The following is a 14,553-nucleotide window of genomic DNA, read 5'->3' on the forward strand; positions in this document are numbered from 1 at the left end:
GGTTCAATATTAGATTAAAACATATGAAGAATACTATGATTTTGAAAAATTCTTAGACCCTCCAAAATTGCCTGACTTTGAAACAAGATATGCTCAAGACAGTTTGCACCTTGAACGTGAAAGACCAGCGTTTGCTCAACTTTCCTCAATGAAAGTTTAAACCATTTTCTCACGAATTCAATAATAAAAATCAGAGTTCATCGTGCAAGTTTTAACCGCCCATAGCATTAAAGAAATCGTATTTTAAAAACGGTTTTAACGGTAGTATGAAGTAGTAAGGTGATGCACCATTGCATCATTGGCTGTGTGTTTGTAGATATCGCTTATATCTCCACTATATTAGTTTGGTTGAATTTTAGGTGTGTATGGCCTGTGCAGTCTACATAACAATAATTACAACCTTTTTTGTAAAATGGACGGTGCTGCAGATCCAATGCCTCTGTTTGACATCCACTCACTCTCTGTCGTCCGCCTAATATTCAAATTCATAAGGAACACGTAATGAAAGGCGGGAAAACGATTTCAGGCAGTACGCGTCTCAAAATTGAAAGTCTTAAACTTTTGATCAAAATTCCCCAACTTTAAACCATCGCTTTTCAAAAACATGAATAAAAATCAGGGGTCGTGGTCTAAAATTTGGTACCAGAGAAACAAATTGCCCAATATTTACCGAATATTTACTTGATTTACCGAATATTTACAATATTTACCGAGACTTGAAATTCAAAATGGCTGCCACCCCTGTGTCAAATCTACGGGGAAGATAAAATATTCGATTTTCAAAAAAAATGAGCCGGTGAAAACTTTATTTAGTCGATACAATGTGCTCCAAATGTATCCTGACCAAAATGTATCGTAAAAGTTTCAGAGTCGGAATATCAGTCCGCGACTGGCACATTTTGCCTCAAATGACAGGTAAAACAAGATCACCATGTACGTTTGACTGCGATGTGTGTGTGTTTGTTTCCCGCGTTTTCTTTTTGTAGAGTGAGTGTGTAGCTGCCTGAATATGTGACTGAAATTGTTTGCTTGTGCGCTCTTTTGAATCCAGACGAGCTGGTCAGTGACGCTTAGAGATGAAGGGTTGATTTTTTTCTAGCGTTGTACATCGCCAGTGTTGAAGTAACGAATGACTCCAGAGATAAATAAGGCAACCAAGCCGACAGCGAACGGGATCGATAGACTTAGGAGAACACTTGGATGTTTGTCTGAACGTGCCGGAATTATTGACGTAAATGACTGTTGAGCTCCTGAAACAAAGAAAGAATTGTTCGTTTAGTAAAAATTATTGAGTAATATATGCAGATGAACTGAACGTACGCACACTGTATCGCATACTGCAGCACAATCTCCGTACAAAGATTGTGCGGGCGTGGATAATTATAATCTAGCTAGGGAGTCTCAGCAGTAGCCACACTAATCTCTGCCACAGGCGACGGATTTCACCAAGTTTTTAAGTAATCCGCGTTTTCCATGATATACATTTTTTGTCTTTCTTATATATAATACTGCGAACCAAAAATAAATTAGATTAATGAAAAGTACACCAGTTTCAATATCAATCCTCGATTCCGTGAACCTTGCAAAACATAGACCTTGCTCTAGGTTACGTGGATGTAAATCGATGATTCAAAATATCTGCACCAACGGCTGTCAGCATTGCAGACGCTATTGTCAAAGTTATGGAAGGTATAGGTATCATTTTTACTGGTGTATTTTTACCACTGAACGGAAAGTGTGATCTCTTGCCGGAGAGCTCCTATCAAAATCTGAGATGTCAGCCATGTAGCATGTTTATTGAGTCATTCGGGCACGCGCAGGACTCAAAGAAGTCACATTTTGAATTATTTAAATTTGCCTGCATCAGGGATTTGTGGGGGCGCGCGGTGGACGACTCGGAGACCCTCTAACTTTGTTAGAATTATCTACGCCGCACTGCTGCCACAAAACCCATCAATCTCTGCGACCAGATTGACTGCTGCACTCACATTGAGATTGGCTTTAGATACTGTACATCGTGTCAGAAAGAACGCTATCACAGCCCCTCCGTGAGCGACTTTGCTGCACTGAGATCTTGCGCGGTGGAGATTCCTTCCAACATAGAGCAAATAGCGCATTATCGTCACTGAAAAAGTTCTTTAAAGTCCTTTCAGGTGCGTGTACGCGTTCCTATTTTTATGGTAAACTTTTCAAAAGGAGTGTGATGTCGGATATGTAAATAAAAGTATATTCTATCTTGACAAACCGAACATTCATTATAGTCAATTTGAAAAAACTAATGTGTAGAGATGAGCTTGGGCGGGACCTTCTTTTCTCTGTTTTGCATATCAGATCACGACGAGAACCGACCAAGCAAAAATGCAGTGCAAAGGACAAGGGACATCTGATTTTAACCAGATTATAGTATAGATTACTACGTTTTAGGAAAGACAGTGTGTTTTCCCGTCCTGACAATCTCCCATCATTCGTTAAAATTTTTTTCTGCATTTACAACATCGCTGTTACCATAAATTCCCGGGAACAGTGTGGGGTCATCTTGAGGGCGTACTTCTATTGTCGTGTTTTTTACAGTACCTGATATAAGTGACCGATGAGATGGCTTCCATTTCGTCCTTTTCGGTGCATTTTTGTTTCTTTGTTCGTCGAGGAATTTTTGCCAATCAGGAGGGTCCAACGGAAGAAGAATTTGCATGTGATTCCAGAATCTGAAATGAAGTATAAGAAAAAAAAATAGTGTAGACATTTCAAAATGGACGCAGACGGACGGACACACAGACATACTGACAGGGAACGACTGAGAAAGTTACAGTGATAGGGCGAGACAGAAGCACAGAAAGAAGGGGGGAGGAGGAATTATGAGATAGGTACGGTAAGTTTTACCATTACTGTCATGGGCATACTATTGCTATAGGGAAGAGACTGAATAAAAAGCTAGTTTTGAAAGTATCTAAAGCGGACTACGATATAGGGGATCATTGAAAGCAAATATTGACTGAAAACTCACTTGTAATGGAACACGTCTGGTGTTCTCGAGATGCGATTATTGAAACCAATGTACAGATTATCCCAGAACATACCGTGAACGATCGTCTCGCGATGAACACCGATTCTGTTTTTAATCTGCACATGCAATGAAAAAGAGTGATTAACGGCATATTTGTGCGAGTTTCATAATATAACAATGCTGAAGAAGTTAACTGGAAACGTCTAAGCGTTAGCAGAATCACTGGACTGTTTCCTACATATAGCTTCAAGGTTAAAGGGCAAGTAATGCCAACTTTTGATGATTTTATCATTATTTTTTTTTGCAACTTCTTTCATTTTAATGTCAACCAGTGTATATTGACATGCTTTGGGGAGTAGAACAAGGAATTATGGTTGACATTAAAATGAAAGATGGTGAAAAAATTATCAAAAGTTAGCATCACTGGCCCTTTAAAGTAATTTTCGAAGTCGCTACTTTGTAATATCCGTGAACTATATGATTTTCGTGTCTTGGATCAGTTTGTGGAAAAGTAAGCTACGATTGACCCAGGATATAAAGTCATATTTCACTCTCATTACTTAGGTGGGACTTCGAAAGCCACTTCAACATAACCTTGAACACTGAACACACTGAAGCTTATTTTCCTTGACTTTGTCTCAAAGCATAGTAATTACATCATAAATCCTTTGTTCCCAGGATGCATCGCTCTTGTCTGTGTACAGCCATCTTGCTCAGAGGCTTTTGAATAGGATTTCCCTAGAATTTGTACGGCCGGCCGGATGAGAGCCCCGCAGATCTAGCGCACTCTAGGTGACCGAGACTACGATTGTACCGGGTGATTGCGCCACTTCGAAGGATTTTAAACCACGTAGTGATCATCTGACTGCTTGAAGTATCCTCTTAAAGCCCGCCTTGCACGTTTATTGTTGAATTTTACGAAACAAAATGGCGGCTATTTTGTCACTTCTGTTTTATCTTAGTTGCAACCAATAAAACACCAACTAATAACAAAATCCTGACATACCTTCCAAGTAAAACAGACATGCGCACGGGAAACTCCGATTTATCTTATAGCTTACCTCCAAGTAGTTTTTTGTTTCATCGGGTGGATGTTGAGGAAACGTCGGAGTCTCGCCCGAAAAATCCACGTAGTAATCGTACCCGCCCTCTATCGGTTGAAAGAGGTCATCAGTTTCAATCATCTGCGGCGAGACAGAGACACCATTGAGATTGAAACTTAGAAACAAACTGACCGTGAATTGAAGCAAAGTTATAGCTGTCTGGAGAAGCAGGGAACTGGTCAGCTTCTCCGGCGTGGTGGATTATTTTTGTGGACATCATAAAGTGGCTGACCCACCCCCTGGAAAAAACAAAATACAGAGATCCCCTATTCCAACATTCCAAAACAGGCATTTTAGATGCTAATAAACCCGCGCTTTACCCATAAGGGTCTGTTATCCCTCACTTGTGGGTACAGCTTAATATTTAAGGGACATTTGTGTATATCTTTTGACAATTTTTCATGACTTTAATCTGTATACAGACGACAGATATGCTCTGACTTCAGTGTGTCAAGATAGCATACATATGTATATATAGACATCCAAATCAGTATCATTCAAGATAAATCAATTGCAATACATGAATTTGGTTCTTTCTTTTATCGTTGTATAAAAGCACAGCTAATAATGACAAAAACTGCGTTTTGTTAACTATCATTTTACTCATGAAAACGAAGGAAGGAAAATAGTTGCATCAATAAGAACGAAAACTATCTTGTCATTTTTCCCTTTCTGAAATATGTCACTGTATCAATTTATTATGAAATATTAGTGCATGTTGCTTTATTCTGATACCGAGTCCTCATAAAGAAAACAGTAAAGGACCAGGTTTTTGTCATGCTTTGTTAATAAACTGCAGATTTCTTGATGAATACGCTTTGCAAAACAGACTTTCAATTAGCAAACATCCATATATCTCTGGTATATTATAGTTACAGGCCCCCAAGTGCGCGCCGAAAACTTTAACGGAATGATGCAATTCGTTGTATTGCATGACGCACTTTATTCGACTATGAGCCAGTGTCTTAATTCAAAAACAAACTGATCCCCCACCCCACCCCACCCCAACCCCAATGAGCATTTCAAAAACAGTGTGACCCTCATCCCCAAAACAAAAACAGGATAACCCCCATGAATCCCCCCAGGGCTGAAGAAACCGACCAGTCCCTAATTCGTTGGTTCAGAGAAAATAGTTCACATTTGTTAATTACCCTCACTGATCCCCCCTCATTAGTTTTTTTCTCCCGATCGTCAACACAGAGGCTTATCGCACCAACCACATAACTAACTCGTTACCGGGGTTTTACCACTCTACGAGCTAATACCTATAATCATTGAGTCGTATCATTTTCCATCTGTCGTAAGCTGGAATATTTTTTGCAAGCCATGGGCTGTACATCAAGCAAGGACATTGATTTGATAAACAGTACATCTGAATTCATCTGTGAAGGTTACTTTCAAATAAAGTCAGCGATGCGCATGTGCAAACACAAGCATATTTTCACATAATTAAATGTTAAAGGTACTGTAGCTGTAACGTTTCCTGATTTTTTTGGTAGTTTTGTTCAGTGTCACTACAGTTTGTTGTTTTACCCTTCATGTTGACATACCAAGAATTACAGCCATTACATATACAGACTGCATAGTTATTTGTGCAAAATTAAATTTTAATTCGGACTCTGAGATCAAGTTGTACACAATATTAATGCACTTTACATGTATACTTGTTGCGTTCAGAAGCTGAATGCTGGACATTTCAATAAACTCTGGAGAGTAGAACAAGGAAGAATAGTTCATACACTAAACTGGACAAAAATATTCACTTCAAGGTAACCTTTTGGGCAAAAAGGCTGCAGGGACGGGTGCCATGCCCGCTTCCTTCAACCACTCCCCATCAAATCAAATACTTCGCCCCTTATCTTATGTCTGGCTTGTTGATTTGTGATGAACGAGTTTTGATTAACTGATTTTCCCTGATGTTATTTGGCTCCACTTTCTGTTTGTCGGAGCGTAAGATTATTAACCCTTTGAGCGCCAAAGTCAAAGTTTGTCGCCTTTATAAAATATACCCCAGTCAGTTTCTTTTAGAATTTTGCCAAAATTTTGATACAAAGCTTTAATTAATGAAATCTGATGGCCATTTGGTCTAAAATTATCAAAAAGTACACAAAAAATTCATAAAAATTGGTAAAATGTTGCACTCAAATTTTGATGGGAGAAAACTACAGCACTCAAAAGAGTAATCATGCGTCAGCATGTTGCTTTCAAATAACAGGCTTACCCTGACGACGAGATTATAACTTCGAAAACCGCACCATTTGTAGTAGTACTCTACCCATTCAGGGTAGGAAAATATTTCGTTGTCGACGTTTTCGTCGATACTCTTAATATAATTATCAAAATCCCACCTGCAAAGAATAAATATCAACTATTATTACCATCTCTGCCCTTCTCTCTGTGGTCAGGACAGGAAATTGAGAATTTCAAGCATGGCTGAGACGAGGGATTAAAGAACGGCTCGCTGTGGCAGAGTTAGACTTCGCTGAAATGTGTCTATGATGTTTACTTTTTGTGTTTTGTGAAATTTTCATAACCTACTGGTATTTCAACTCTGAAATGAACTATATCGGATGTCACGTGAATTCACAAGACGATAGGAAGATAGTATACCTTGTTGTTATTTAGGACTGACGTTCTATTGCAAAATATATTGAGAGTTTGATGACATCGTGAAGGGAAACCCCTGTTGCGTGTTATAAATTTATCTGACAAGCTTAAATTTGCGCCATATGGTGAGGTTCGGTGTGAACGAAGATATCTGTACTCACAAATCCTTGTAAATTTTTATTCCTTCCGGAGGATTCTTAATTGCAGAGCTGAAAGTGAACAAGAGTACTAGAAGTTAGTTTCTCTCTAACAAATGTGCGCTCATGATTAGGAAATACCAGAACAGGCAAGAGAATTTATACATGTTTCAGGTAGAGTTTATGTATGAACATAATACATGTATAACGTGAATTTTGAAGTGAATTTATCACACGGTGATAAATTAATCTATATGACACTGAGAGAGCCGAATCTGCATTAAAATGTGATTGACTGTTTTATGTTTTTAGGGGGTGGGGTGGTGGTGATGGGCTCGTGTTTTCACCTGATCGGATGTCGAATGGGATTCTACAGAAAAAAAAATTCAATGGTTAGTTTTCACATACCTGATAGAACCACTTCGCAATACCTTTTCGAGGTCCAGTGTGGCGCCTGGCAGTGGTGTCCATGTTTGAATATGTGGCGAGTATCTTCTGATCAGATCGTTCAGGGTATTCGGGTCATTTTTAGTGTTGATGCTTCGAAGATACCTAGGGATGAACAAAACTACTGCCGTTATTACAGGCAGGCTGTGCAGTAAGGGACTGGACACAAATTACAGGGGCGGGGGTGGCCGGTGTTTTTGGGGGTGGGTCGCCATTTTTCGCGCAAGCATTTTTGAAGGGTCATAAAATTTTGTGCAAGCCTATGGGGGAGGGTCACCTTTTTATGCATCAAAGCATCAATTGCATTAAAGAATATGGAATACAGAAAAAAGACAAAAATACCTCCTGGCACTTTCATTTTCTGTCATTTCCATTTTCGGCGTCCTTCGGGCGCAAGTTTAAGGGTATAATAAACAATGTATTGATGATCCAGCAGCCACATTGATTTAAGTTGTCATGATTTCTACTTATCCAACTCCTCTATTGTGCATATAAACTGTCCCCTATAATGACGCTTTCAATAACAATTTGGGAGATCACTTATTTGACATCATTCTCCCATTGACAATACATAGGGTATAGGTCGATGTCAAATGTTCATGTAGCTGTATGTACATTTTTTACTTTTTGAGGACAATGACAGAATACAAACTATTCAGAATAGTGCAAAATGTCATCAATAACAACTGGAAGCTTCAGGTCGAACAACTTTTGAATAACAATTTAGGATCAGATAACCTATGAGTTATTTGTAGTTTCCTCATAGCCTACAATGTATAGTGAATCGACATTTCGGTGAAATTCCAAAATCAAATTTCTTGCACAACCATGGACTTGAAACCACTCTAGTCTAATCATGAACATTAATACTAATAATTAGGTGTACATAAATGCACAGATTTACCTAGTTTTGTATTGGAAAAAAATATTCATAGTTTCATCATAGGCTGCCATGCATAGTGAATCGACATTTCAGTGAAATTCCAAAATCAAATTTCTTGCACAACCATTGACTTGAAACCACTCTAGTCTAATCATGAACATTAATACTAATAATTAGGTGTACATAAATGCACAGATTTACCTAGTTTCTTATTGGAAAAAAAAGTATTCATAGTTTCATCATAGGCTGCCATGTATAGTGAATTGACATTTCAGTGATCGTTATAATAAATAGGTTTATAACATATTTCTCATTTAAAAAAAATGCCCAAGGACTTCTGTTCCTTTTTGATATATTTCTAGTGCTAAAATATACCAGAACCTTATTCATATTATGAACTATTAAGCAATGGGGAATTAATTTGGCGGCCATGTTGGATTTATGAAAATTATCACAGTGCTTTTGTTAAACATTGAACCTCAAAATGTTTCTTTATGCCAAAGAAATATATTTAAACCTAAAAATCACTGAAATAGCTAGTGGTGAAGACTGAAAATGTCATTTGTATAGGAATTTTGACCGCAATATTTGATTTATGCAAATTAGACAGATTGCCCAAAGGTAGATGCGAGTAAACTTTTGGTATGTTGATCTGGGTACCTCTCTCAAATACATTATGAAGAAAAACATCCTGTTACAATTTGTGATGGGTAGGGTGGCAAAATGTCGCAGATTGACTTGACTAACTTGAAATTAGACTCGTATGATAATGTCATGTGGTACAAAATATAATGTTGTGTTCACCTGTCAGACGGATGTGCTTCGACAAAGTAGCCAGCGAATGGCAGGTAGACTCTTGGGTTCACTTGACGAACGACCTGGGTCTTGTAGTAAAGCAGTTTTCGCCTCTCTCTTTTTATATAATTTTCTTTCCATTCCTCTGTTGGCAGAACAAGGGGCATTTATGAAGATCAGTGGAATGTGGATTACCGAAAGGACGAGAGGAAATGTTCATGCATGCTGGTAAAACACATTAAAATCGATCATGAAAAAAAATGTCCGCGATATAGCGGTCAAAACCGGCTGTAACGTCATCGACCTAAAATTGTATTGCCGTCATGACCGTAGAATCTTAAACTTCAACTAACTTTTCAGTTGCAACGTAAGCTCACTTTAAACACTCAAAGTAATGTTCATATCTTTTGTTTCAAACAAAGTGCACTTTGAGTTCATCCATCCACCCACCAATGCACTTTGATTTCGTCCATCCATCCACCCACCCACCCAACCACCCACCCATCCATCCATCTATAGTATATACAGAGGCAGACAGACATGTATACTTCACTGGTGTCTCTCAATGAAGGGAAAAGCTTGATATACTGTTTTCAATTGACCGTGGCTATGCTCTCGTTATATCGCAAAGATATCTACCTGTGTATCTCCCGGCGTAAAATGTCATCGGAAATCCTGAGGCACCACCAGCGAAGTCTGACATCATGAGGTCGACGTTCTCCGGCAGGATTCCGCAGTTAGGGTTGGTACAGTCGACAGTGTCCAGAATTAAATGGCCTACGTAATGAGGGACCACAGAAAAGGTAGGGAGTTGGGAATTGCAAACTCTGTTCACAATACGCCATGTTGTTACTCAATATTGTACTTTGGGAACTTTCTATATACTTATCCAAGGCAGTTTTTGTTGATCAAACAATAATGGGTCACCACTTTCTTTAGATGTACAAAAAGATGGAGCGCCGCCCCCTGGCTATGGGTTACGAACTCTCAGTTTTTGACAATACTTTGCTGGTATGCTGCTTGTGGACTCATTTCGAAACTTGTGGACTAGATGGAGTCGTAATTTGTGAAAACCGTTGATATATTTTTCCCTATACAGTCAACATAGTTAGCGGCCATTTTGAATTTTCAAATTGTAGGTAAACTGTTTCTTTGAAACCAAAATTTGCACTATGACCCCTGACTTTTCTTCTCTCGAGTCTACTTGAAGTTTCCTTTATTAAGTTAAATATTTGAGTTTCGAAGCACACACTACTTTCAGCATTCAATATAGCCAACCAAAATTAGTGAAATGACTTAACTCGAGAAGAGATCAAGTCATAGCGAACAAAACACAAAGATATAAATCTCGTCTCTGTTCCTAGGCACAAACATTTACATTTGCAAGAGCTGAAATAGTCTTATACTATTGAAAGTAAGCTGCTTACTTTAAAGGTATACAGTCACCTGTAATCTAAATATACCCATATATGGTCAAAGGGGCGTTCCTTTGTATTCAAAATGCCCATGTGAGGGCGCTGTTTTTAAAAAGCGGTCACCCGCTTAAAATTTGTGATTGGTTAAATTTTCTCTTTCCATGGTAATCGTGGCAAAATTGGAACAGGTGACAGTATACCTTTAAGTTTGATGTAGCTGATGTTAAAGCATTCTGTCACACTGATTCGTTGTAGAAACCGCCAATTGTTTGTAGGTAAAATGATGGAGTTGTAAACAGAAAAATTGAGACACGCGCAACTGACGACCCAGTCCCTTTAAAGTAGTTCGACCCTCGAAAATGTACATACATACCCTTGTAATCAATAAGAATACACGTGTCCAGTTCTGGATGAACGCCGTCCATTAATATCATAAACCTTAGGTTCTTGTTGATCTAGATAGAATAGGGCATGGGTTTATGTGTCTCTTTCCAAATGTCATGTTCAAAGTCATTTATTTTACAATGGCATAATATATTGAATATTTTTTGTTTCCTAATACAAGCACATTTTCTATTTGTCTCACTAAAATATGTTGACATACAACACATTATCCTTGTTGTAAACATAACGCGTTGTTTACACATGATGCAGTGATGCTATCGGAACTAAAGTGGGGACCAAAATTCAGTTGTCAACAATAACCCGTGTTGGTTAGTTGAACAGTAAACATTCTGCAAAGAATTTGGCAGGGTAAAGAGAAATGGTTAACAATTAAAATTATAGAAAATGCATAAAAATTTAAGAGACGGCGCCAACGTGTTCATCGCAAACGTAATCTGTGGCGTCCAGATGGCTGAAATATTATTTAGTTAAACGACAATCGTCAGGGAATATAATTTTATATTCTAGCAAATTACGTTCAATTTGAAAACATAGGGGTACAAGATTAATCTAATCACAGATGGTTGAGCTAAGCCTGCAATTAACAAAACATGTTACCTCTTTCCACACGCCGAATTCCAGAACATTGATGTCTGTCATATGCACGCCATGCTGGTCTGATTTACAGAAGACTGGAGTTGACGTGTTGCCGACATAGATTGGTATGTCGGGATTTTTGGTTTGGAGTACTTGTAGAGTAGGGTAACTAAATATAAAAGAGATGGAATTTTGGTTATGAAACACTCTCATTAAGGTAGTTCGCGCCTCGAAAGTGAAAGACTTAAACTTTTGCTCAAACTTTCCTTGAGGAATCTTTCAACCATTCTCATTCAAAACCAAGACTAAAAATCGGGGTTCACCGTTCAAATTTTGGTACTAGGGAAACAAATAACTCAAGATATACCAATATTTAAAATTCAAAATGGCCGCCATCTCTGTGTTAACTCTATGGATAAAAATAAAATTTTCGAATTTCGAAAAACTAAGCCGATGAAAAGTTTTCTCACACCACGAGCTTTAAAATGAACCCCCACAAGCGGTATATCAGAAAAGAATTGTAAAAGTTTCAGAGTGCAAATTTGTGTCCCCGAGGCGCGTTCTACCTTAAGGTAATACGCGACTCGGAACAGAAGGACTGAAATCCCTGACTCAAACATTCCTCTTTCAACTTCAGACCAACTCTTTTTAAAATTCAAGAGTCAAAAATCTAAAGAAAGACAATGTGCAAATTTTTGCAGAAACAAATTGTCTTGAATCTACCGATAATTGAAATTCAAAATGGAGGCTGAATTCTGTTACCACTATTGGGAAAAATACATTTCCGATTAATAAAACAAGATGGGAGAGCTTCATTTAGAGAGAGTTCATCATGGAGTAAGTTTAAAGGAACGAAGCGTTCGGAGTTCGTTAATACAGCTTCACGTAATTTCAATATTACTGTGCCCGATGTCAACGAGCAGTATTATAATCGAATATGTGCCGTTTATATTGGTAGAGGTACTGCTTTCATTGCGAAAAGAGTTTCAACATCTTATATAAACCAATAGCTGTTGACTCTGATAGAATATCTGGTGTTCAATTGATTGCTATCGGGCGAATTATTCTAACGGTCTTTGGAGTGTATTTTCCTAATTATTATGTTCGCTCTGAGCAAACTGATCTATTATGCGAAACGTCAGCTATTTTACACTCAGCAATTGATAACATGGAAACATATGGTCGTGGGTGATACGAATGCTTCATTACCCAGTGGCAGTCAGCTCAATAAATACTGGTACTCGAAACACCCGTTTACAAAACATAGCTATATATTGTATGATTTTTTATGCCTTCATGAATTCAAGGTAGCTAACTTTAATTTTGCACAAGATGTTACATACACATATTTTAAAGCCCCAGTATTTGTAACTTTTAACCTTTTTTTATGTTCGAAATTACATGTTATTCTCTTACATCCATCGTGCAATGTTGTTCAGTGAAGAAATAAGCCAAATTTGTGCTCCTGTAGTGACATACAAACGCTAAATATTGCCCGATCGAGTTGGATTGCCGTGCGGGTTTGTTGACAACTTGTAGGCTGTGCACGTGACCTAGAACGCCGATACTGATGACATCATCGAGCCTGCAACATTCCTGGGGCCTTGCCATGCCACGCCACACTGCCTGGGTAATCAAAATCGCCCATGGTCGCCGGCTGAATGACCTGCGAATGGTTTTATTTTGTTCTTCTCTGTTCAAATACGTACTGCTACTGTATTTCAGAGGATACAGAACTTTGGCAGAGGAGGCTGACATTCTATTCTGGTACAGTGTGCGTTATATACGGATTATTCAAACTGCAGTCGGCAGTGCACCGATGCGCACCCTGCAGTTGGTTACTCAGAACTCCGGGTACCGATGTAAAATCAAGACGACACTATATACACTGGCTCACTTCTGTAGGCAAATAGCTATCAAATTGAGTAACTTGAAGTAATAAATTTCAGCTGATTGTTTGCTTTAGCGGCAAGATGACTGCGAAATCGAAGCAACATAGTTTGGCAATGTATGTAGGCTGTCGAATGCAGTGAACGCAATGGCCTTTGGCAGCAAGTAAGGGAACCGTCAGTATTTACGACCTGGGGGTCATTCAAAAATTCAAAGCTAATAAGGGGGTGCTCAAAATGTTTTTCTTCGTCTTACTCTGTCCTCAATGACATAATGATTAATTGATAATGTATATTTTACTCTGATACATATTAAATAAAAAGAAAATAAATATTTTAACAGAACAAATAAATATCAACTAGATGAAGCAAGGCAAAAAACTACAAGTAGCTGCTACTACTAGCAATACTTATTATGAAAGAGAAGATAGTGACGATGAGAATGATATCGTTGTTCATGTACTCAATGGCACCAGTGACAGTAAAGATGAGGATCGACAGTGGTGATGATGATGTCACACAGTAGTTTTCTACAGTCGTTACCAGAGATGAAGGAGAGGCTGGGTCATGGAAAAATGTTCTCGACAGATATTACTATAAGTGCACAGGATCTAGGACAAAACTGAACTGTTGTGAATTCATCCTTTATATTATCATAGAAATTTTTATTTAATTGACTTGTGTTCAACAACCATTTGAACATTTACATACCACGATACTAATTACACAGCGACAAAAAGACAACTGTAGTTCTTGCTGAAATGAACGTCATCGCCGGGGTAGACCGGCCGACATTGTTGAGACACTGCTCAGTAAGTGTCAAGTAGATTGGATTTTTCTATCTTTAAAATCATGACTTCTGCTTTTGCCAATTTTCATTTTCTTTGACACTAAAATGCCTTAAAACAGATTACCCCTAATTCTTTGTATGAAAATGCCTCGACCTAACCCCCTAATTCTTTGTAAAACAGGTCCACACTTACGATTGATAACAATGGGTATTTTGCCAAACCATGGTGATGAAAATGTCACAATCAACTGCCACTCTGTAATTTGTGCTAGAGTGAAGATAAGTGTGGACAAAAACATTTGGATAAAACTGACTTAATTTGGCAATGTTATCACGCATGGGGGTCTCTAGCTATGTACCATATCGCCAACTTACAATTACCTAAGCTACTGATGATTAATGTGAAATACTGTCTATGTGTCCACTGTTCTGTGTATCTCTTCTAGCAGTCAAACAGTGGTGCAACTATTCTCATGCATACTCTTCCAAGTACATTTGATGG

The 14,553-nt window shown here is 38.3% G+C and overlaps 1 protein-coding gene across 3 annotated transcripts in view; it reads right to left on the reverse strand.

Annotated features, from left to right (window-relative positions):
• Positions 1 to 790: 790 nt before the first annotated feature.
• The window catches only part of LOC139138234 (cytidine monophosphate-N-acetylneuraminic acid hydroxylase-like), an 86,401-nt gene continuing 72,638 nt past the window's right edge, over positions 791 to 14,553 (reverse strand). For 2 of the 3 annotated variants that reach the window (XM_070706546.1, XM_070706526.1), the window contains 11 exons: positions 11,394 to 11,541; positions 10,765 to 10,846; positions 9,616 to 9,753; positions 8,986 to 9,121; positions 7,260 to 7,403; positions 6,876 to 6,923; positions 6,329 to 6,455; positions 4,066 to 4,188; positions 3,005 to 3,120; positions 2,575 to 2,705; positions 957 to 1,250 (listed from right to left, as the gene is read on the reverse strand). In XM_070706546.1, coding sequence (XP_070562647.1) covers positions 1,096 to 1,250; positions 2,575 to 2,705; positions 3,005 to 3,120; positions 4,066 to 4,188; positions 6,329 to 6,455; positions 6,876 to 6,923; positions 7,260 to 7,403; positions 8,986 to 9,121; positions 9,616 to 9,753; positions 10,765 to 10,846; positions 11,394 to 11,541 — 1,348 coding nt within the window. In that variant the 3' untranslated portion in view covers positions 957 to 1,095. Of the gene's footprint in view, positions 1,251 to 2,574; positions 2,706 to 3,004; positions 3,121 to 4,065; positions 4,189 to 6,328; positions 6,456 to 6,875; positions 6,924 to 7,259; positions 7,404 to 8,985; positions 9,122 to 9,615; positions 9,754 to 10,764; positions 10,847 to 11,393; positions 11,542 to 14,553 lie in introns of all 3 variants that reach the window. The other variant, XM_070706537.1, reaches the window with a different exon arrangement.

This window comes from Ptychodera flava, chromosome 1 (genome assembly GCF_041260155.1).
Source record: "Ptychodera flava strain L36383 chromosome 1, AS_Pfla_20210202, whole genome shotgun sequence".
NCBI lineage: Eukaryota > Metazoa > Hemichordata > Enteropneusta > Ptychoderidae > Ptychodera > Ptychodera flava.